The sequence below is a fragment of the Bufo gargarizans genome, chromosome 6 (assembly GCF_014858855.1).
Source record: "Bufo gargarizans isolate SCDJY-AF-19 chromosome 6, ASM1485885v1, whole genome shotgun sequence".
Classification (NCBI taxonomy): Eukaryota; Metazoa; Chordata; class Amphibia; order Anura; family Bufonidae; genus Bufo; species Bufo gargarizans.
In genome coordinates this window covers 246,071,755-246,095,422 of record NC_058085.1, presented here as the reverse complement: position 1 = coordinate 246,095,422, position 23,668 = coordinate 246,071,755, and the positions used below count along the sequence as shown (strand labels likewise).

General features: G+C 47.2%; 1 protein-coding gene across 1 annotated transcript in view; it reads right to left on the bottom strand.

Moving 5' to 3' along the window:
* Positions 1-13,606: 13,606 nt before the first annotated feature.
* Positions 13,607-23,668, bottom strand: part of LOC122942115 — a 31,058-nt gene continuing 20,996 nt past the window's right edge. The window contains exons 2-7 of the mRNA XM_044299610.1: positions 21,967-22,118; positions 21,653-21,844; positions 21,447-21,570; positions 21,227-21,327; positions 21,034-21,130; positions 13,607-13,827 (exon numbers count right to left, since the gene is read on the bottom strand). Coding sequence (XP_044155545.1) covers positions 13,607-13,827; positions 21,034-21,130; positions 21,227-21,327; positions 21,447-21,570; positions 21,653-21,844; positions 21,967-22,074 — 843 coding nt within the window. The 5' untranslated portion in view covers positions 22,075-22,118. The remainder of the gene's footprint in view (positions 13,828-21,033; positions 21,131-21,226; positions 21,328-21,446; positions 21,571-21,652; positions 21,845-21,966; positions 22,119-23,668) is intronic.

Below are 23,668 nucleotides of genomic sequence, written 5' to 3'. Positions count from 1 at the left end.
AACTCGCCATGCCCCTCACGGAATACCTTGGGGTGTCTTCTTTCCAAAATGGGGTCACTTGTGGCGTAGTTATACTGCCCTGGCAATTTAGGGGCCCAAATGTGTGAGAAGTACCTTGCAATCAAAATGTGTAAAAAATGGCCTGCAAAATCTGAAAGGTGCACTTTGGAATATGTGCCCCTTTGCCCACCTTGGCAGCAAAAAAGTGTGACACATCTGGTATCGCCGTACTCAGGAGAAGTTGGGGAATGTGTTTTGGGGTGTCATTTTACATATACCCATGCTGGATGAGAGAAATATCTTGGCAAAAGACAACTTTTCCCATTTTTTTATACAAAGTTGGCATTTGACCAAGATATTTTTCTCACCCAGCATGGGTATATGTAAAATGACACCCCAAAACACATTCCCCAACTTCTCCTGAGTACGGCGATACCAGATGTGTCACACTTTTTTGCTGCCAAGGTGGGCAAAGGGGCACATATTCCAAAGTGCACCTTTTGGATTTCACCGGTCATTTTTTACACATTTTGATTGCAAAGTTCTTCTCACACATTTGGGCCCCTAAATTGCCAGGGCAGTATAACTACCCCACAAGTGACCCCATTTTGGAAAGAAGACACCCCAAGGTATTCCGTGAGGGGCATGGCGAGTTCCTAGAATTTTTTATTTTTTGTCGCAAGTTAGTGGAATATGAGACTTTGTAAGAAAAAATAAAAAAAATAAAATCATCATCATTTTCCGCTAACTTGTGACAAAAAATAAAAAGTTCTATGAACTCACTATGCCCATCAGCGAATACCTTAGGGTGTCTACTTTCCGAAATGGGGTCATTTGTGGGGGTTTTCTACTGTTTGGGCATTGTAGAACCTCAGGAATCATGACAGGTGCTCAGAAAGTCAGAGCTGTTTCAAAAAGCGGAAATTCACATTTTTGTACCATAGTTTGTAAATGCTATAACTTTTACCCAAACCATTTTTTTTTTTGCCCAAACATTTTTTTTTTATCAAAGACATGTAGAACAATAAATTTGGCGAAAAATTTATATATGGATGTCGTTTTTTTTGCAAAATTTTACAGCTGAAAGTGAAAAATGTCATTTTTTTGCAAAAAAATCGTTACATTTTGATTAATAACAAAAAAAGTAAAAATGCCAGCAGCAATGAAATACCACCAAATGAAAGCTCTATTAGTGAGAAGAAAAGGAGGTAAAATTCATTTGTATGGTAAGTTGCATGACCGAGCGATAAACGGTGAAAGTAGTGTAGTGCCGAAGTGTAAAAAGTGCTCTGGTCATGAAGGGGGTTTCACCTAGCGGGGCTGAAGTGGTTAAGAAAAGGATTCTGACTAGCTGAGTGTGATGCATTAGATGCAGCTTAGGGGAGGTAATGACTCATCTTAAAGGGTTGTCCAGTATTTTTATATTGTTGGCCTATCCTCAGGATAGGTCATCAATATCTGATTGGCAGGGGTCCAACACCCCACAGCCAGCTGTCACTAAAACTACACAGATCCATCCACTGTGTAGCGGATAAAGCCAATTACTGCAGCACTGTTCTGATTCAATCTACTTCAATGGGAGCAGAGGTGCACTAATAAATTCTGTCCAGTACACAATGAACAGAGCTGTGTAGTTTTGGCACCAGAGCTATTCCAGAACAGCTGATCGGCAGGGGTTGCTGGGTGTCAAACTCCCACCGATCACACATTGATGGCCTATCCTGAGTATAGGCTATCAATATAAAAATACTGGACAACCCCTTTAATCCCACTATTATTCATTTTTATGGCGATCAGTAAAGGGCCTTAGGCTGGGCCCTTTTATCGTGGTCTAGTGTAAACGCTGCACAGGTCTACCGTGCAGCAGAGTGTGGGGGCTCGGCTCTCACTGTAACCGCGCAGCAGAAGCGCAGATCTGGGTCGTTTAACTTCTTAGATGCTGCATATGGGAAAGAGATTGTGGGGTACTGATGTCTCTGTACGGCAGGCTGGAACCTAATAAAGGCCCCAGCCAATCCTGTGGTGGATGTTATATAGAACTGACAGACTAATACACTGCATAAGCAACTAAAGATATGATAGGAAAAAAGGAGATTTTTGTATAACTTACCAGTTAAATCTCTTTCTCGCTCTTCCTTGGGGGACACAGACCTTGGGTATAGCTCAGCTCCCTAGGAGGCGTGACACTAAGTAAAACTGTTAAGCCCCTCCTCCATCAGCTATACCCTCAGCCTGGAGATAGAGGCTACCAGTTGCGTGTCCAAGTAGTGAAAGGAAACAACCAACAATGCAAACAACAGCCAACAACCCAACGGGGCGCCAGCCAAAACCCTAGAACCAAACACAGAAGGGTGGGTGCTGTGTCCCCCAAGGAAGAGCGAGAAAGAGATTTAACTGGTAAGTTATACAAAAATCTCCTTTTCTCGCCCATTTTCCTTGGGGGACACAGACCTTGGGACGTTCAAGAGCAGTCCAAGAAGGGAGGGACCATAACCCAAGGCGGACCACCGGAGCATCAGGAAACCGCAGCCTGCAAGACCAGGCGGCCCAAAGCAGCATCCGCCGACGCGTGCGTATGCACCCTATAGAACCTGGTGAAAGTGTGCAAAGAGGACCAAGTGGCCGCTTTGCACAACTGCTCAGCCGAGGCTCGATGCCTCTGCGCCCAGGAAGCCCCGACTGCTCTGGTGGAATGAGCAGTGACGCCGAAAGGCGGAGCCCTACCCTTGGCTCGATAAGCCTCAGACACCGCCAGTTTAATGAACCGGGCAATGGCCACCTTGGAGACCGCCAAACCCTTGCGCGAACCCTCCGGGACCACAAACAGGGAATCCGTGCGCCGGAAGGATCCGGTGACCTCCAAGTAAATCCTCAATGCCCTGACCACATCCAGACGGTGCAGTTCCCGTTCTCTGGAGTGGGAAGGAGAGGGACAGAGCGACGGAAGGACGATGTCCTCATTGATGTGAAAGGCGGAGACCACCTTTGGCAGGAAAGCCGGGACTGGTCGGAGCACAACCTTATCCTGGTGGAAGATCAGGAAAGGTTCGGAACAAGAAAGAGCCGCCAACTCAGACACCCGCCGGAGAGACGTGATGGCCACAAGAAAGATGACCTTGCAGGACAGAAGGCGAAGGGAGACCTCCCGCAAGGGCTCGAAGGGGGCAGATTGAAGCGCCGAGAGCACCACATTCAGGTCCCAGGAAGGAACCGGAGGGCGATACGGTGGAACAGAGTGAGCCACCCCTTGCAAAAAGGTCTTAATCGGCCCCAGAGGGGCCAGGGGACGCTGGAGAAGAATAGACAGCGCCGAAATCTGTCCCTTCAGAGAACTGAGGCCCAGCCCCAGGTCCAGGCCTGACTGGAGGAAGGACAGGATCGTGGGAAGAGAAAACCGGAGAGGTGGGACGCTCCGGGACTCACAGAACCCCAGATAGGACCTCCAAACCCGATAGTAGATCCTCGAAGATACGGGTTTACGAGCACGGATCATGGTGCGGACAACGTCCGCGGAGAAACCCCGTCGCGTTAAGACGGCGGTCTCAACAGCCACGCCGTCAAACGTAGCGAGCCTAAATGCTCGTGGAAGATCGGACCTTGAGAGAGAAGGTCCTCCCTGGAGGGCAGTGGCCACGGAACGTCTGCCAACAGCAACATTAGGTCGGCGTACCAGGACCGACGGGGCCAATCCGGGGCGATCAGAATCGCGGGAACGCCCTCTGCCCGCGATCCTCCGAAGAACCCGTGGCAGGAGGGGAAGAGGAGGAAAGATGTACAGAAGGGAGAATTGGCACCACGGAAGGACAAGCGCGTCGGCGCCGGTAAGCCTCCGGGTCCCGTGCCCTGGATACGTATAGGGGAACCTTGCGGTTGAATTTGGAGGCCATGAGGTCCACGTCGGGGGCGACCCCAGCGAAGACAAAGGGCCTCGAACACCTCTGGGTGCAGGGACCATTCTCCCGGATCGATGGTGGACCGGCTGAGGAAAATCTGCCGCCCAGTTGTCTACCCCCGGGATGTAAATCGCAGACAAGGCTGGCACGTGCGTCTCCGCCCAGAGGAGAATGAGGGACACCTCTTGCATCGCCGCAGCGCTGCGGGTGCCTCCCTGATGGTTTATGTACGCCACCGCCGTGGCATTGTCCGATTGGATCCCGAACAGGGCGGCCCCCTCAGTAGATGGGTCCAGTGTCTGAGGGACAAAAGAACTGCCCTCAGCTCCAGAATGTTGATCGGAAGTCTGGACTCCGATAGAGACCAAACGCCCTGGACGGATCGGGGAGGGAAAAACCCCCCCCCACCCCGTAAGCTGGCGTCGGGTGGTAATCACCAGCCAGTTCAGTGGAAGGAAGGACCTCCCCCTCAGAGGGAGATGCAACCACCAGTTGAGGGAAGCCCGAGCCAGGGGAGGCAGAAGGAAGGTCCTGTCCAGACTCCTCGGTGATTGTCCCAGGCCGACAGAAATCGCCCTCTGAAAGGTGCGGGAATGGAATTGTGCGAACGGCACTGCCTTCGAAACAGGCAACCATCTTCCCCAGCAACCGCATGCCGGATCTGAGGGAAGGCCGGTGATGACGGAGAAGGCTGCGAAACCGACCCGCGAAGGGCCAGACGCTTGTCCGACGGAAGACGGACCTCTGCCAGTTCCGTATCCGAGGAGCATCCCCAGGAAGATCAGCCGTCTGGAGGGGGTAAGGGAAGACTTGGGGTGGTTGATATCCAACCAAACCGCGTCAGGGTCTCCAGAGTGAGATCCACACTGCCGGATGCCTGTGAAAGGGAGGGTGCCTTGACCAAGATGTCGTCCAAGTACGGAAGAAGAAAAACACTTCTTGAACGTAGAAGGGCCAAGACAGGGGCCAGGACCTTGGTGAACACCCCGAGGAGCCGTTGCTAGACCAAAGGGAAGGGCAACGAACTGTAAGTGATCGTCCCCCACCAGCGAAGCGTAGGAAGCGGTGATGACATGGTAGGCATACCGGACACGTGGAGGTATGCATCCTGAACGTCGAGTGGAGGCCATGAAATCCCCTTTTCCAGGGAGGCCACTGCGGACCGGAGAGACTCCATCCGGAATCTCTGCAGGCGGAGGAAGCGGTTCAGGCGCTTCAGGTCCAAGATCGGTCGCACCGAGCCTTCCTTTTTGGGGATCACGAAGAGGTTCGAGTAGAACCCCCTGAACCTTTCCGTCGGAGGCACGGGGCGATGACACCCTTGTCCATGAGTGAGCGAACGGCCGCGAAGAAAGAGGCCGCTCGTACGGGGTCCCGCGGAGGACGGGACCGGAAGAAACGGTCTGGCGGAATGGCCGCAAATTCGATCTTGTACCCGCAAGATACAATCTCGAGCGCCCATGCATCTGAGATGTGGTTCCGCCAAACGTTCCTGAAAAGGAGAAGGCGGCCCCCCACCCGGGTGGGTGGGGGCGCACCTTCAGGCAGAGGGCTGCTGGCCTGTGGTAGCCCGTGCAGGCTGGGTCTTGCGCCAGGTAGGTTGCGCCCGAAAAAACGGCTTCTTGCGTCTATCCTGGGTTGGGCCAGAGGAAGAAGAACCGGCCCCGGGTCTAGATCCGGAGGGCTTACGAAAGGACCGAAAACGGGACGAACCCGCGCGACCCGTGGGCGCCCTTTGGCCTGGACTGGGGAAGGAGAGTACTTTTCCCACCCGTGGCCTCTGATATAAGCTCGTCCAGGCGGGTCCCGAACAAGCGGGAACCCGTGAACGGTAGACCGGCCAAGGAGCGTTTGGAAGCGGCGTCCGCCGCCCAAACCTTCAGCCAGAGTTCCCTCCTGACAGAAACCGCCAGGGCAGAGGAACGGGCAATGAGGGCCCCCGCATCCAGGGAGGCCTCACAAATAAATTTTCCAGCCTGGATAATTAGCTGGGCTAAGGAACGGAGGTCCTGAACAGGAACGTCCGACCCCAACTCCTGCTCCAGCTGCAAACCCCATTCAGAGACCGCTTTGCCAACCCAGGCGGAGGCAAAAACCGGTCTAAGGGCTGAACCAGAGGCAGAAAATATTGCCTTGGAAAGGGATTCCGTCCGACGGTCCTCAGCGGACTGGAGGGAAGATCCGTCCTGTACAGGAATAGCAGTGCTTTTGGACAGGCGAGCCACAGGAGGATCCACCTTGGCGGAGATGTCCAGGTGGTCACAGACTCCGCCGGAAAGGGATAACAAATGTCCAGCTTTTTTGGTGTAACAAAGCGGACGTTTGGCCGAGTCCAAGCCTTGGATACCACAGAAGAAAAATCTGCATGTATGGGAAAGACCTTGGAGGCCTGTCTGGGTCGGAGAAAGGACACGCCGGCCTGTTCAGAGCTGGGGGGGTCATCGTGTATCTGAAAGGTATCGCGGATACTAGTGATAAGATGCCCCACCGCGGATGACAATTTTGACGGAAGCTCTGAGTCCATGTCCACATCCGAATCCGCCAGTTCTCCCTCAGAAGGCGTATCCCTTTGAGAGGATAGGCTTGACTGAGCTCGCACGCATGGCGAGAGAGAGCGAAACATCAGGAGAAGATGTGCGCTCAACCCTTGAACGTTTCTGAGTACGCCAGGCCCTGGAAGATTCACTGGGAGGCAGGGAATCAGTGGGGGCGGCAGAAACGGCATTCCCAGCAGGTGCGACAGGGATTTCGGCAGTCTGGGGAGAGGCGGTCTATCCACGAGACGGCCCACCACGTGTGTAAGGCTCTCCACCGCCAGAGACAGAGACCTAGCCCAGTCAGGGGGTTCAGAAACAACAGGGGGCACAGAGAAAGCGGGCCCTGCACCGGGGCCTGACATGCAAGGCAATGCGGCTCAGATTGCCCACTTGGAAAAAGTGCCTTGCAGGCGGTACAGGCGTGGTACCAGGGTTTGGGGGCACCCGTGGGATCAGACATGCTGACAAGTGGTCGTACCTTGATACAGGGACAAGGGATTGCAGCGGCTATGACCAGTGGGGTTAGGAGAGGGTTAACAGCCCTACCAGTGCCTCAGAAGAACGTCAGGTCAGATCCCTAGGAGCGAAGGTCCAGATCAGCAGCCGCGAGGCAGCCAGAAAACCAGCGTGCGTCCCCAGCGATGCACCGGTGTCTCCCACGTGTCTCCACTTCAGTCCGGAGTGAGGAAGCGCGGCAAGCTTGAGCAGAGACGCGGGAACAAGCTCCGCCCCCTCCACGCTTGAATGTTTCATAACGAAACTCCGCCCCCATGACGCGCGCGCGCGCGCGCGAAAAAACACCCGCACCCCGTGCTGCCCGAGATTCCCAGGCATATGTTGTCAAGAAGGGCCCGCAGGCCCCAAAAGCGCGGCGGTATAACCGGACGTCGGAAGGTAAGGTGGTCACCTGACCCCGTCCCGCCGAACCGAACCGCCGATGCCGGGCCTAAGCCCCGCCCCCTCGATCACGGTACGGAGCGGGCGGCGGGGGGAGGTAGTAAGAAGCAGGGGCTATCTTTTAAGCGTAAGATCGGGATAACAAAATTAGAGAAAAAATTAAAACAGGAGAAAACAGCCCTGCAGTAGCAGGGGGTGTCTTGCCTCCTTGGACACTAAGCTAAAACTGGTAGCCTCATCTCCAGGCTGAGGGTATAGCTGATGGAGGAGGGGCTTAACAGTTTTACTTAGTGTCACGCCTCCTAGGGAGCTGAGCTATACCCAAGGTCTGTGTCCCCCAAGGAAAATGGGCGAGAAAAGGTGGTTAATTGTGCAAATGTAGTAAAACGTAAAAAAAAAAAAAAAAAAAAATAAAACACTTAAAGGGGTTTTCCGAGTTATTTTTTTGTTCTTTCTATGTTCCTAACTAAGCAAATGTAACAGCTTTCCAATTAACTCACTTTATCTCCAGTGGCTGGTTTCTCAGATTTCACTGAGGGTCACATGACCTGTGGATGTCAGCTTCTCTCCCTGCTCTGATAAAGGTCGTTTACAAGCCTGTAAACGAGACTGGCCACGCCCCCCTTCACTGCCGGCTACTCTCTGCTAGGATTCTTAACCCCTTTCAGCTGCACAGCTCTGCAGAGCAGTGAGGAGACAATGCTGGGCACTGGAGCTGACATACTAGAGAGAGCATTGCACAAGAAGGCAGGGGTAAGATCCTGTGTGTATTAGCAGTGTCATTATACAGATGGGACATGTAGTTCTACAAATACAAGTTGCTGTTTGATTCTCCCAGCACTCAGGGCAGCTCTTGTATTCCACTCCCTTAGCAGTGTCATTATACAGCTTGGACTTGTAGTTCTACACATACAACATGCTACAGAGTCTCCCAGCAGGCAGACATGTACTCAGGGCAGCTCTTGTATTCCACTCCCTTAGCAGAGCAGGGGGAGGGGCAGAGATTGTTTTTATTGCATGTAAAAAAGGGCCAGAAAAGAACCAGGAAAATTAGGAAATAATAATATATATATTTTTTTTTTTGCATAAACTTGCTTAGCTCAGTTATATATCAGATTTTCAGTGCTATATTATTGTTTTTCATAACTCGGACAACCCTTTAATGTATTTGGCATCACTGTAATCATACTGACCCAGAGAATAAAATTGTTATTTATGCTGAAAATGAACGCTGCAAAAGTTATAACATAAAAACTCAATGGGGTATTGCCTTTTTTCTCATCCCCCCAGAAAGGGTTAATAAAAGTTAATCAGTAAGATATGTGCAGCAAAAAATGGTGCCATTAAAAGCTACATTATAACTACTTGTCAGCTATATAATGGAAAATAAAAGAGTTATAGCTATGCGAATGTGATAATGACAAAAAAATAATCCACTTGGTCACTAAGGCCTACAACAGGCTGGTCAATAAGGGGTTAAGGAGACCAGCTGTATATGGAGACTATGGCATTGTTCACACTTCAGTGTTTGGTCAGTGATTTTCATCAGTGATTTGTGAGCCAAAACCAGGTTTGGGTCAAAACCACAGAGCAGGTGCAGATCTTTTTCTATACCTTATCTCTGTGTAGGCTTCACTGATCAAACAATGACGTGTGAACCAGGCCTAAGAAATCCTCTATTATACAGCTTCATGGATAAACACACTCTTGTAAAGCTTGACCCAAAAACAAAAGGATTTTTAAGACCTCTCAGCTTTCTTTTAAGCCTCATGTTGTCATTCAGTATTTAGGTTATTACTCACCCAGCGCTAATATCTGTAGGAATTTTCTCCTCCACTGACTGCTCATCACAATTGACAAACATTTCTTCTTCTTCTTCTATAATTTCAACTTTAAGATCAATAATATCTTCACCCTATCCAAGATGTGGAAAAAAAATATATATATTTAGACACAAAGTTTGACGCTGGAATTACACACGCAGTTTTTGCTGCTGTTTTTGTTGTAGTTTTATGAGCAAAAGTCTGAAGTTAATTTTGCAGTCCTTTCATTATAAAACAGGATCAAAAACTACATGTGTGATAGACTAAGGTCTGGGTAAACATTAGCAATACAAAACACCCAAACAGAATCAAAAGGCAGAAGTAGAAGCTGAAACTCAGCTTGAAACAGCTGCTCTACACGATCATATAAAGTTTAGGATGACTCAGCTCCATCTACCTTTGAGACACAATGATTTTCCTCTGGACAGTTCTGTGAATATAGCCGATTGGGACAGATCTCTGGTGGATTTATTTCACTGGATCCATCTGTAGGATACACACAGTGTCTGAACAAATCCTTTATATTAATGATCAGATGATGGAGGTATCGGTATTACCCTTAAATCTGCTTCTTTACTGAGTGAAAGTCTTCTCTTACCCGGTGATGTAGACAGGTAGTGGCTCAAAATAACATCCTTATACAGATCACTGGTCCTGCCAAATACTCCCACTCCTCTATGGAGAAATAGATATAACATCTTCACACCTTATAGGAACCTGTCACAGAATGATACAGACATCATCCAGTTATCCCTTGTATTACTACATGATGTCCCAGCATTCCCAGCAGCGCTCACCTCTCCGGTCAGGAGCTCAATGATCTTGTAGGTCAGTTCTAGGATCTTCTGCTTACAGTTTGTCTCATGTAGTGGTGAGCGAGATGCAGGTTCTGTGATTGGGCTCTGATACCTGCTCAGTTCTGCTGACACATGGGGATGGCCGCTGGGGCTCAAACCCTCAGAGATGTCTTCTTCACCACTTTGAAATCCTGTGTATGGAGAAATAGTGATTAACATCATGATGCACATTGCCAGAACCTGGCATCACTTCACTTATACCCCTGTGTTAAAGGTTATGTCACCTAGAACCTAGAAGTATCCCTATACTAGTGTATCAGATGTCAGACCTATTGTCAATGTTCATTATTTCTCGTTACTTAAAAAGATATCAATTTTAATTTTTGTCCTACTAATCCGTGTATTTTAGGTGGAAATTCCATTTTCACTGCAGTGTTTTTTTTACCAAACACAGGAACGGATAAGAAAGAAAAACGTATTGGTCCTTTCTTTATATAATTAAACCTACAAATGGACATGTTGTTTCTACATAATATCAGAATGAATAACAAATAGTAAGGCTACTTTCACACTCGCGTTTTGGCTTTCCGTTTGTGAGATCGTTCAGGGCTCTAACAAGTGGTCCAAAATTGATCAGTTTTTGCCCTAATGCATTCTGAATAGAAAAGGATCCGCTCAGAATGCATCAGTTTGCCTCCGTTCCGTCTCCATTCCGCTCTGGAGGCGGACACTGAAACGCTGCCTGCAGCGTTTTGGTGTCCCGTCTGACGAAACTGAGCCAAACGGATCCGTTCTGACACACAATGTAAGTCAATGGGACGGATCCATTTTCTATGACACAATCTGGCACAATAGAAACTGATCCGTCCTCCATGACTTTCAATGGTGTTCAAGACTGATCCATCTTGGCTATGTTAAAGATAATACAAACGGATCCGTTCTGAACGGATGCAGACGGTTGTATTATCTGAACGGATCCGTCTGTGCAGATCCATAGCGGATCCGCACCAAACATAGTTTGAAAGTAGCCTAATATATACACCACAAAAATTTTATTAGAACATATAATAAATAATATACAACATCCATATAAAAACTGATTAAAACCAATCATTATACTGCATATTATTGTTATCAAAGAACCATTATACAAGTGCATCAGGTTCAGATCAAATCCAAGAATCCCTGGGAATGTAATTAAAAAGTCCACATACATATAATGGTATATATGAGAAGGAGCCAGTATTAAGCCTCATTCACACGTCAGTGTTTTGGTCAGTGATTTTCCTCAATGAGGGCTCATTCAGACATTTCAATGGGGACGCAAAAGATGAGGACAGCACACCGTGTGCTGTCTGCATTCGTAGTTCCATTCCACAGTCCCGCAAAAAGATAGCGCATGTCCTATTCTTCGTGCGGACAAGAATAGTCATTCCTTTTATAGGGCCGCCATGTGCAGTCCACAAAATGTGGAACGCAAACGGCTGGTATCTGTGTTTTGTGGATCCACAATTTGCGAGCCACAAAACACTATGGCTGTCTGAATGAGCCCTGACTGTGAGCCGAAACCAGGATTGGAGCCTCCACAGACATAAGGGAAAGATCTGCTCCTGTTCTGTGTTTAGAGCCGCACCTGGTTTTGGCTCAAAATCAGTGATGGAAATCACTGACCAAACACTGACGTGTGAATAAGGCATTAAGGGAAAAAAAATCCCCAAATGCATAAGAAAATCAATATGCAAACAGACAGTTAAAGTGCATCAGTGCTTCCACAAACTCACCCAAAAAAGGGCAAAAGTGAACATAAGAACTCAGACAATAAGTATCCAAAAATGCCTAACAATATACAGACCCATATGGAATAACTAACAATGCAGCAGCAGACCGACTACTTGTTACTCCTTTCTTTAGATTAAACCTCTCCTTAACCTTTAGAGGACCTCAGGATTTTCTGTTTTTTTTTGCATATCCATTTTTTACTCCCCGCCTTCCCAGAGCCATAACTTTTTTATTTTCTGTTTACGTAGCCGTATAAAAGGGCTTATTTTTTGCGGGACAAGCTGTACTTTCTAATGGCACTATTTAATATTGCATATGATGTAGTGGTGAGCTGGAAAAAAAGCAACTGTACCACTGTTTTATGGGGGGGGGGGGGGGGTTTACTGCATTCCCTACGCTTTTAAAATTGACCTGTTACCTTCATTCTCGAGGTCGTACGATTACAAATACCACACTTGTATAGTTTTTCTTGTGTTTTAATACTGAAAAAAACAACCTGAAATATAATTATTTTTTCTTTTCATCGCCATATTCTGACCCTTATAAATTTTTTGTAGTTTTGTGTACGGAGCAGAGTAAGGGCTAATTTTTGGTGTACTTTTCAGTGATACTATGAAGTGTGTGCCACTTTTTGATCACTTGTTATTACATTTTTGGGGGGAGTTGAAGGGACAAAAATGTTTTATTTTTTCCATTACGCCATATGGGATAAATATTGTCATATTTTAATAGTACAGGCATTTTCACATGTGGCAATACCCACAATGTGTATTTTTTATTTTGGGGAAACAGGTGATTTTAACTTTCATCTTTTTTTTTTTAAGTCGCCCTGGGTGACTTTAACTGGCAATCAATAAATGGCTTATTGCAGTGATGGCAAACCTTTTAGAGACCAAGTGCTCAAACTGCAACCCAAAGCCCACTTATTTATCACAAAGTGCCAAACGTCAATTTAACCTAAATACTACATACAGTCCAATACAATAATCTTCCATGTACTTTATCATCTAGCTATAATAGCCTGCCTATATTTAATGCTCTGCTTGTAGCCTTCATAGTGTGCCTTGTGCTAATGAATAGCAGGAAAAGTCTAAGGCATATTGGCATACAGGGTGCGGGTGCCCACAGAGAGGGCTCTGAGTGCCACCTCTGGCAACTGTGCCATAGGTTCGCCACCACTGGCCTATTGTGTTCTGTGATGGCTAAATAGCCATCATGGAAACACTATTTACAATATATCAATACAGTGCTGGCCTTATAGCTGTATTCTAGTAATAGCTAGAAAATTGGCGCTCTTGGGTGGGTTATAGAACAGGTTTTACCCGGTGGGTAACCTCCAGAACCCACGGCTTTCAACCCATTTGTTTATTCTTTTGTATACCACTGAAAGCAGTTATTGGCTGCAGTGGCGCAAGTGAGCACATCCGCACCTCAGCCAGAAGTAAACAAGCCAAGACCCAGAAGATGATCGAACAGAAGCCAGACTGCAAGACCAGGGCAGCTGGGAGCAGGCAAATGTGAGGACCCTGCAAGTTAGGGAACAATTCCTAGAAAACCCCATTAAGATCAACCAATGGTATACAAAAATTGGAAACAGCTAACCCACTGTGGATATGCTTCTCCAGGTTGTCGGCAGTCCAGGTTATAGCGACTACAAATGGCAACATGTACAGTAAAGGAAAATTTTCATATGACCTGTACCATCACTTTTAAATCCAATATTGTTGTTTTAAATGTTTAAAAACTTGACAGTACATGGTAGCTAAAAAGATTTTACACATCTGAAATAAAGATACTGGATATTAACCCTGATGGTGCTGGGCCTATACATTTTTTTCTCCATTTAAAAACCACTTTTGGGTTTGGCAAAATTGCACTTGTTATGGAACAGCAAACAGATTGAAGTTAGGTAATGTGATCATTCTCAGAATCCCTCCCTCTCTGGTAAGCAGACAGAAAATGTCCAGGAAAAGGTTTAGTACCCCTTCGGTCATCATCTTGTAGCTCTCCATAGTTAGAGGGTCGGTCAGGAAGAAGGTGGCAGTCTTGTGGAAAACACTATGAGGAAAATTCACCTTGGAAGATTCTGACCTGTTGTAATCTGAGAGAGGGGTAAACAAATACATTTAAGAACAAAAGAACAAGGGAGACATTTTTTGTGAACTATACATGATCAGTTTTACCCACAGGTACCAATGGCATGTGTCTATAGATGACCCTGTCATCAGCTAAAAGTTACAAATGAATAGACTGTGCCTTTTTATGTAAGTCACGCGTCTGTAAGGGTTAGGCTCTGTTCACATATTGTGGTTTCCATAACCAGATCTGTCACATGACAGAACCAATGACTTACAATGCGTTCCTTCGGGTTCTACTGAGATGTCCGTTGTTTTTTTTTGAATCAAATCGTTTTTATTTAAACAATAGCCGTAGGACATCATAAAAACAATACAGCCTTTCCGCATCATATCCACCACGTGGAATCCATATACAACAGTATCCATATAAATACCAACATATGATTATACCAGGTATCAGTATATAGCATGTATACTCGTAGACTCAGGTAATGAGACAAAAATTTGTACCTGTCCTAACTAGCCCCAAGACCCCTCCCAATACCCAACCCCCCCCCCCCCCCCCCCCACCCCTTCCCTAACCCCTCCCCACCCTACTAACTGGTCATGAGCCATCCAATGTCTATATAACCACATGAGTATGAGATAACCATTCACTCCACAATTTATCAAATTTTCTGAGAACACCCTCTCTTCACATACACCCCTTTTTCCAATATCAACATGTCATGCACCTTCCGTTCAAACTCTTCTAATGTGGGCGGACTTCCCTGGATCCACCTCATCCAACTTCCTAGCCACATACACAACCTCCCCACAGCCACCTTAACCGATTCAGTCCCTCCAATCTCAGACACATACCCCAACACACACACCTTAGGGTCCTTTTGAATTTGCAAAGACATTTTAACTGTTAATCATATCCTGACCAGCATCCCAATAAGCACCAATAACTGGGCAAGAACCACAGCATATGCAACAAATCCGCCCCATCTTCCATACACTTAGGACACTTATCATCACTTCTTACTCCAACCTTTTTTAGGAACACCGGTGTTTTGTATACTCTATGTATGATAAATAGTTGGGACAACTTGCCCTGTTCACTCAAGGGACACCCTGGGGACTCCTTCCAGTATATCCTCCCATTTATCCTTAGACATACCTCCCAAGTCAGCCTCCCATTTCTTTATTCTTAAGAGCGGGAACTCCTCTAAGAACTTATCCAGTAAAAGAGCGTACACTTGTGATATCAGCCCTCTATTTCCCCCCTCCTGTCGAGAGAACAAGCTTATGAACCGTCTCCATTTGTGCTATCACACCCCTTTCCGCAGCGTGACCTCAAGGGCATGCCTCAATTGAAGATATTTATAGAACCATCCCCTAGGGATATTAAATTCCTGCTGCAGGTTCTGAAACGACTTGCATAGCTTGTCCTCCATCAATTGGCCAATTCTCATCACTCCATGAGTTTCCCAATTCCGAAGTCCTGTCATGGCAAAAAATTCAGGCAATAGGTGATTATTTCTTAATAGGGGAAAGCTCACTGATTCCACCTACACCTCTCAGTTGCTTCACCCTTGCCCAAACTTTTTCATAAGTCAACCAGAAGGACTTTTCCCCCTCCCACCATGCATACCTGACCCTTCAGAATGCCCATGAGGTCCGACTGCCCAACCAACGCTGCAATAATCTGCCCTGTCATGTCCGGCACTTGGAAGCTAATCCAACCCTTGAAATGCTGACACTGGGAAGCCAAAAAATAAATCCATGCATTAGGAACAGCCAGGCCGCCTTCAGACTTAGGATACTGCAATGTCTCCAGTTTAATCCTGGCCTGACCATACTTCCATATGAGATCCCTAAATATAGAGTGAACTTTCTTGAATCTGTCCAGGGGTATCCACACGGGAGCAGTGTTCAGTACATAAAGCAACTGGGGCATCATAACCATTTTTAATAGATTCACTCTACCCACCACCGAAAGAAAAAGCCTACACCATGACCTCACCTTCAGCCTAAAGTTAGCCAGCAACGGAAACAGATTAAGATCCTCAAAATCCGACAGTCTAGGAGTTATATGCAGTCCCAAGTATTTAAATTTATCCACCCAGGGAACCAAACTATCTACATGCCTACCTGCCAGGGCCTGCCCATCAATCGGCATCAAAGAGGATTTTTGCCAATTTATCCGAAGCCCAGAAAAGCCTCCAAATTTGTCAATCAATGCCAATGGCCGCATCCAGGGATGCCCCCGTGTCACCCATAAAAAGCAGAGTATCGTCCGCGTACATGGCCACTTTATTATGCAAGTCACCGTACCTGAACCCCTCTATATTTGTTGACAAGCGGATATAGGCCGCAAGCGGCTCTATTGCAAGAGCAAACAACAAGGGCGACAATGGGCATCCCTGTCTGGTGCCCCTGGCGAGTGCGAAACAGTCTGACAACCCTCCATTTGCTCTGATTCTCGCCTTGGGACTAGAGTATAGGACCTTTACCCACTGAACGAACCGCGGACCAAATCCCATGTTGCTCAAGACCCCCCACAGGTAGCTCCACTCCACACTATCGAACGCCTTGGCGGCGTCAAGAGCAAGCAGGGCCCTGTCACCACAATTATCCGCCGGAATATTTAGGCTAGCATACAACCTACGAAGATTAATAGCCGTCGACTTCCCAGGCATAAAACCCGTCTGATCCGGGTGCACGATAGTCAGAATCACCCTGGACAGCCTGTTCGCCAACACCTTCGCCAGGAGCTTAACATCAGCTGTGAGAAGCGAAATTGGTCTGTAAGAATCCGGCATCTTTGGATCCTTCCCAGGTTTAGGTAAAACCACAATTATAGCCTCCTGCATCGAATGTGGTAGCGAACCTGCCTCCAGCGAGTGCTCAAACACCTTAAGTAATTCAGGAAGTAATATCCCCTGCAACTTTTTATATACCTCTACAGGGAGGCCATCAGCACCCGGGCGCCTTACCATTCGCCATACCCCCAAGCGCAGCTTCCAATTCCTCAAGCGCTATCGGCTCCTCCAGCCTTTCTCTATCTTCTTCTGACAGCACCGGTAACTGTGCCCCCACCAGGAAATCAGTCAGAGCCTCCTCAGAACTAGAGCCAGTGGAAGCGTACAGAGATATATAAAAACTTTTCAGAATATCTAATATTCCTTTTGTGTCCTGCCTACCATTCCCCATGTCATCCCTGAGCTCCTGAATACAAGAGGAGGCACGCTGGGCCTGCGAAACCACCGACAGCAGATGCCCCACCTTTTCACCCTCTTCAAAGGATCTTTGACGATAAAAACTCCCCTTTCTCTCTGCGGCCTGCACTAAATGACACCTCAACTGCTCCTGAGCTACCGCCAGCGCTTCACTATTAACCAGGGTGGGGAGTCTACCAAACTCTCTCTCAGCCTCAGCCACTAGAACGTGCGCCTTGACATCCGCCTCCCTAGACCTGGATTTATGCTTGCTAATTTCTTTCATCAGGACTCCCCTCAGGAATGCTTTCATGGCGTCCCAGACCCCCGGTATCGAAGCTGTCCCAGTATTAATAGCAAAAATTCCCTAATTTCCAGAGAGATCCCCGACAAATCCTCCAACACATTCAGCCAATGTGAGTTACATTTCCACAGCCTAGGTCCCTGTCTGAGCACCCCCAGGCACAAGTCAATCTGCACCAGAGAGTGGTCAGACAACGACCGAGGGTGATACACCACATCCTTCACCAGCGGCAGCATTACGTCATTAACAAGGGCCAAATCAATACGCGATAGCGAATGATGTGCGGCTGATCTGCACGAGAATGCACGCTTATCAGGGTTACGCAATCTCCATACATCCTGTACCCCTATTTCACACATAATATTCCTGAGGGCCCCGCTCCCCGGTGAACCCCCTGCTCCTTCCACCCTACACCTATCTAGGGAGTCATTCAGCGTGCAATTGAAGTCCCCAACCAGAAGCCACGGCAACCCAGGGAAGTCCGCCACAAATTCCATAATCTCTCTCATCAATGGGGAAGCAATGGTGGGGGCACATACACAGACACCAGAACCAACCGAATCCCATCCACCTTACACACCACACACACATACCTACCATCAGCATCCACACAGTCCTGCATATGCTCAAATCTAATACTATTGTGCACAATCATGCTCACACCCCTAGAGTGAGAGGAATGGGTTTGAATGCAACGCATAGGACACCCAATTTTTACTCATCCATTGTAAAATTGTCTCCAATCAGATGCGTTTCCTGAAGGACAGCATATCGCCGGCTGAAACCGTCCTAAGTACTGAAAAACACACTGTCTCTTTCTTGCGTCTGCCATTCCCCTCACATTCCAACTTAAAACTCTAATCCCCTGTGACATGGTAGAACTTCAAACCATACATGAATCTCACAGCCCGCTCACACTCCCTCCGCACAAAGATCATGACCTTAACCCTTCCCCCCAACTGCCACCCAACCCTCCCACCCCCCTCCCTCCCTCCCATATTCAGATCTCAATAACTGGGGATCTCTATCCCTTTCATAACAACCTCCCACTGTAAAACAGGGCAATCCGAGAGCACCATGACCCTCAACATTTCGAGATCATAACAGATTATAACACCATTCCTCAGGTAGAGAAACCTCTCCCCATCTGAGAAACACATTTTCTCCCTTCTCAGCCTCCAACTCCCTCACAGGATCTACCTAATGGTAGCATTGCATATACACTCCTTAACTGGTGAAACATAAACATAACCCCAGAGTGCAAATACATATATCAAATAAATATAAGAACCGCATCTTAGCCTCCATCAAGTGTCCAGAGCCCCACTCCGCAATTGTCGCTCGTGGACGTCCAGCCACTGCGCGGCCTCTTCCGGATCTTCAAAAAATCTGGTGGATCCCAGGGCCACCACACGCAATTTAGCAGGAAACAACATAGCATACTGGACCTGTAATCCTCTCAGCCTCTTTTTTATGTCCAGAAACCTGCTTCTCCTCCGCTGGACCTCATTGGAATAATCCGGGAATATGGACACTTTAACCCCATTCAGGACCATCTCCTCATTGTCCCTTGATTGCCGCAGGATAGTGTCCCGGTCCTTAAAATGCAGAATCTTTGCCAGTATAGGACGGGGAGGCCTTCCTGGCGGGAGCGGCCGCATGGGGACTCTGTGCGCCCGCTCCACCGCATACAGGGAAGACAACCCTTTTTCCTGAAATAGTTGACGCAGCCAGCTTTCCACAAACTCAGTGGCATTATCCCCCTCCGTTTTTTCTGGCACTCCCACAATCCGCAGGTTATTTCTTCTGGACCTGTTCTCCAGGTCATCTGTCTTGGCATACAATGCAGCTATATCTTTAGCAGTAGTTTTCGCCGCTAGTTGTAAAGGGTGGATATCATCCTCAATGGTGGACACCCTCTTCTCCAACTCAGAGGTGCGCTCAGAGATCTTATGCAGGTCGTGCCTAATTATAGACACATCCGACCTCAGGCTACCAACTTGCACTGTAAGCACCTTCAGGGTGCTGTTACAGCTGGCCACAGCAGCCATGATATCTTCAAGGTGGGTTCCTCCTCAGCCACAACTTTAGAGCCTACCGCACTTTTAGCAGGGCGTGCAGGGGTCAATGGCGGCCAGTTCACCGCATCCAGAGCCTCCCCATCGATGGATCCATCCTCCTGCTCAGAGGAAGTGTGCGCTTCCGGCTCCTTCTCCTCGGCCCCCTCGCCCATACCACATTCCGTACGAGCAAACCTGCTCAGTTTCGCAGCCGCACTCTGGCTCAATTTCGGCTGTAAGGCCGGCCCCTCTTCTTCCTCGGCGCCATGTTGGCTCACCTCCGGCGCGTCGAATCGCGGCCCCTTGCTGGACTTCCTCGGCATGTCCGTACGCGCAGGATCGTCACCGCACCCTCCGGTCACCTCTCACCCACCAGGCAAGGATCTAGCAGCTATTCAGTGACTGCTACCACTCTGAATGTCAGGATTTCGGCAGGAGCGAGGAGCGGTGCGACTTACTCCATGCGCTCTTAGGCCACACCCCCAGATGTCCGTTGTTTTGACCAAAATAGAATTTCATACAGCCCAATATTTCTCATCAAATATCTGAACTGACTATGCAGATGTGAACATAACCTTCTTTACAGTGCGGTGGCATTATGAGGAGGACATACAGGGAGGGAAATGGGAAAGCTGTATAGGTGCTAGATGTTCAGAGAAACATCTCACATTATGCTTTATTTTCTAAGTGTTAATACAGCCATACATGACAGCATGTGGCCGCCCTGATGGGTAATGTCTGAGGTGCCAGAATATATAAGCCTCAGATGTCCATCCAGTACTGAAAATATTGGGCAGCTTTACTAATGACACTGGATGAGAACTCTAGTGCACATTTAGTAAAGTGATTTTCCAGGTGTTTAATATTGAAAACCAATCCTTAGGATAGGTCATCAATACCTGTGAGTGCCACAGCCTCTTCCTAGGCCAGTGACATCACATTCATCGCTCACATGGCCTATGTGCAGCTCAGTCCTATTCAAGTGAATGGGCCTGAGCTGCAATACTAAACACAGCCGCTCACAATGTAAAATGCTGTGCTTGGTAAGCTGCGAGGAGGCAGCAGTACAGCACCACGGCGTCTTCAAATAGCTAATCGGTGTGTGGGGGCGGAGGTAACGGAATGGAAGTCAAACCCCTGCTGATCAGATTTAAACACTCAGAAAACCCCTTTAAGAAAGCAATTATTCGATTTAGTGAGAAAGATGTGGCTTTTCACAAAGGAAGTGGGTATTAAAGGGGTTATCCCATGACTAATGTAAAAATGGGACCTAAACATTTGCTGAAACTACAGATATGCAGCGCACCTTCGGCTTCATCATCTCTGCTCAACAGCGTCCAGAGTACAGATCCATACCCCATACACTGGAAAAGCTGAGCAGAACCAGTGAATAGTCAAAGGTGCTGAGAATTCTGAGAAGAGCTGATGCGCCTCATGGTATCAGTAAAGGTTTAGTCATCCTTTAAACATCTAGCAGCAGTTAACACATACAGAAAAACAATGTGCGGGATGTTTTCCATAACACAATAGAAGGGTCATTCAGAAGTACTTCATTTTAAATTTTTTACTAACAATGTAACTTACATTTCAGTTCCAACACGTATCATTTGAGGAGTCTTATTGGACCTAATGGTCCTGAGAGGCCCGCTCTTTACTCACCTGGGGTTTCTAACTTATGCTGCTGGTCATCCCTCACAAATGTATCTTCTTCATCTTCTGTAACTCCAACTTGTATTCCAGTGAAATCTTCAAAAATCTTTAAAAAAATAAGCAATACAAGAGATAGTGATAAGGAACCCAAGTTCTGCATTAGATCATATAAGGAAGCCGGTAGGGCCTGAACTCCAAATACCTGATGATCCAGTGGGACCTTGTGATTTTCCTCTGGAAAATCCTGGGAACAGAGAAGATTCGGAAACCTTTCTGATGTTTTACTCCTACTGGATCCATCTGCTGCAAACACAAACTCAGTGACTGAATACATGGTTTATATGTGATTACAATATGTGGGGGATGGGGAAGACTAGGTGACCTTCAAAATTGCTCCATTAAAATTTAGACGCCTCTCCTACCTGGTGACGTGAGGGTCTGGTAGTTCTCCATTATGATATTAATGTACAGATCCATGTGTCCTTCTAAATACTCCCACTCCTCCATGGAGAAATAGATACTGACATCCTGACACCTTATGGGAACCTGACACAAAGATACAGTCAGCAATCAGGCACCATAGCCATTGGCATTACCGTAAACACACAGCATTCCCAGCAGCGCTCACCTCTCCAGTCAGGACCTCAAGGATCTTGTTGGTGAGTTCTAGGATCTTCTGCTTTTTCATTCTATCATGTATATGTGAATGAGTTGGAGTCTCCAAGATGGAGCTCTGGGTCCTGCTCCATTCTCCTGACACACTGGGATGGCTAACTGGTGAAGCAAACTCTCCAGATGTCATCTTCACTACTGTATAGTCCTGTTTATGGAAACTACAATATAACTACAGATATTCCCAGGATTACAAAATCTAATCAAACTCTTACTTGTTAATAAAGAGAAGTGTGATGTCACTTGATATAATTCCCAAAAACAGCCCACCTCTCCAATCAGTAGGTAGATGATGTCCCGAGTGAGGTTAAATACACTCTTGAATATTTTAGTTTCACCCACGTCCATCCTTAGAGGTTTGCTCAGACAGAGGACCATGTCTTATGGAGAGACTATAAGACTTCACCATAGATGTGTCTGTACTGTAGGAATATAAATGCAAACAAATTGACTGTGTGGTCCAGGTTTTCTGTTTGTTTCCATAAAAACCTTAAAAAAAATACATCAGAAAATGAACTACTGTTAATACAGTATATTTTTTTGTAATATCACTATCTATTAAAAACAAATTCACACTGACCACTCAAGCCCTCTATAGACTGACAAGATCACTTCTCAGCAGTCATCTCATTACTCTCACAAGCAGGATCACAATGCTGCCTATAAAGCTGGAGGCAGCTACAATGCATTTGGAAAGTCTTCAGACCTTTTCGCTTTTTTCAACTTTTATCCTGCAGCCTTGTTCTAAAAAATAAAGTTTGCCCCTATCATTCTGCATTCAATACACGTTAATGACAAAAGGAAAACCGAATGTTCAAAATCTTAGCTAATTTATTGAAAAGGAAAAACTAAAGTTCCGCATGGACATCAGTATTCGGCCTCATGCACACGGCAGTTGTTTTTTGCGTCCGCCCAAAAAACGGATGCGGCATCCGTTTTTTGTGAGGATCTGTTTTTTCCCACAGATCCCTTGTAATAAATGCCTATCCTTGTCCGCAAATGTGAAAAAAGTAGGACATGCACTATTTTTTGCTGAAGGGAAACACGGACAACGGACGCGGAACACAAACGGATTAACTATCAGCATTTTTTTGCTGACCCATTGAAATGAATGGGTCCCTATCCGCCAAAAAAAAAAAAAAGGAACGGAGGCCGAGAAAAACAACGGTTGCCTTCAGATCCATTGCAATGACTAGAAATTTAGCTCTGGGAGTTTCCCATTTCTCTTGGGGTAAATTCAATTGAATGAACATGATCTGGAAAGATACACCCCTGTCTATATAATGTCTCACAGTTGACAATGCATATCAGAGCAAAAACCAACCCATGAGGAGGAAAGATCTGCCTGTAGAGCCCAGAGACAGGACAGTGTGGAGGCACAGATCTGGAGAAGGGTACAAAATGTTCTGCTGCACTAAAAGTTTGGAACAACCAGGACTCTTCCTAGAGCTGGCTGCTCCACTTCACAAAGTAATTGGGGTAAGAAGGGCCTTGGTAAGAGAGGTGACCAAGAACCCAAAGACCGCTCTGGCTACGCTCCAAAGATCCTGTGTGCAGATGGGGGAAACTTGCAGAAAGTCAGTAATCAATGTAGCACTCCACCAATCTGGGCTTAAAGAGGACCTTTCATCGGTCCAAACATTGTGAACTAAGTATCCTGACATATACAGCGGCGCCCAGGGATCTCACTGCACTTACTATTATCCCTGGGCGCCACTCCGGTCTCCCGTTATGTCCTCCGGTATTTTCGAGGACTTGGTTATAGTAGGCGGAGACTTAGGGGACTTGGTTATAGTAGGCGGAGTCTGCCCTTGTTCTGCTGGGTGTCTCCTTCTCCCAGGCTGTAGCGCTGGCCAATTGTAGCACAGAGCTCACAGCCTGTGAGCTCTGCGATGCGATTGGCCAGCGCTACAGCCTAGGCCCGGAGAAGGAGACTCCCAGCAGAACAAGGGCAGACTCCGCCTACTATAAC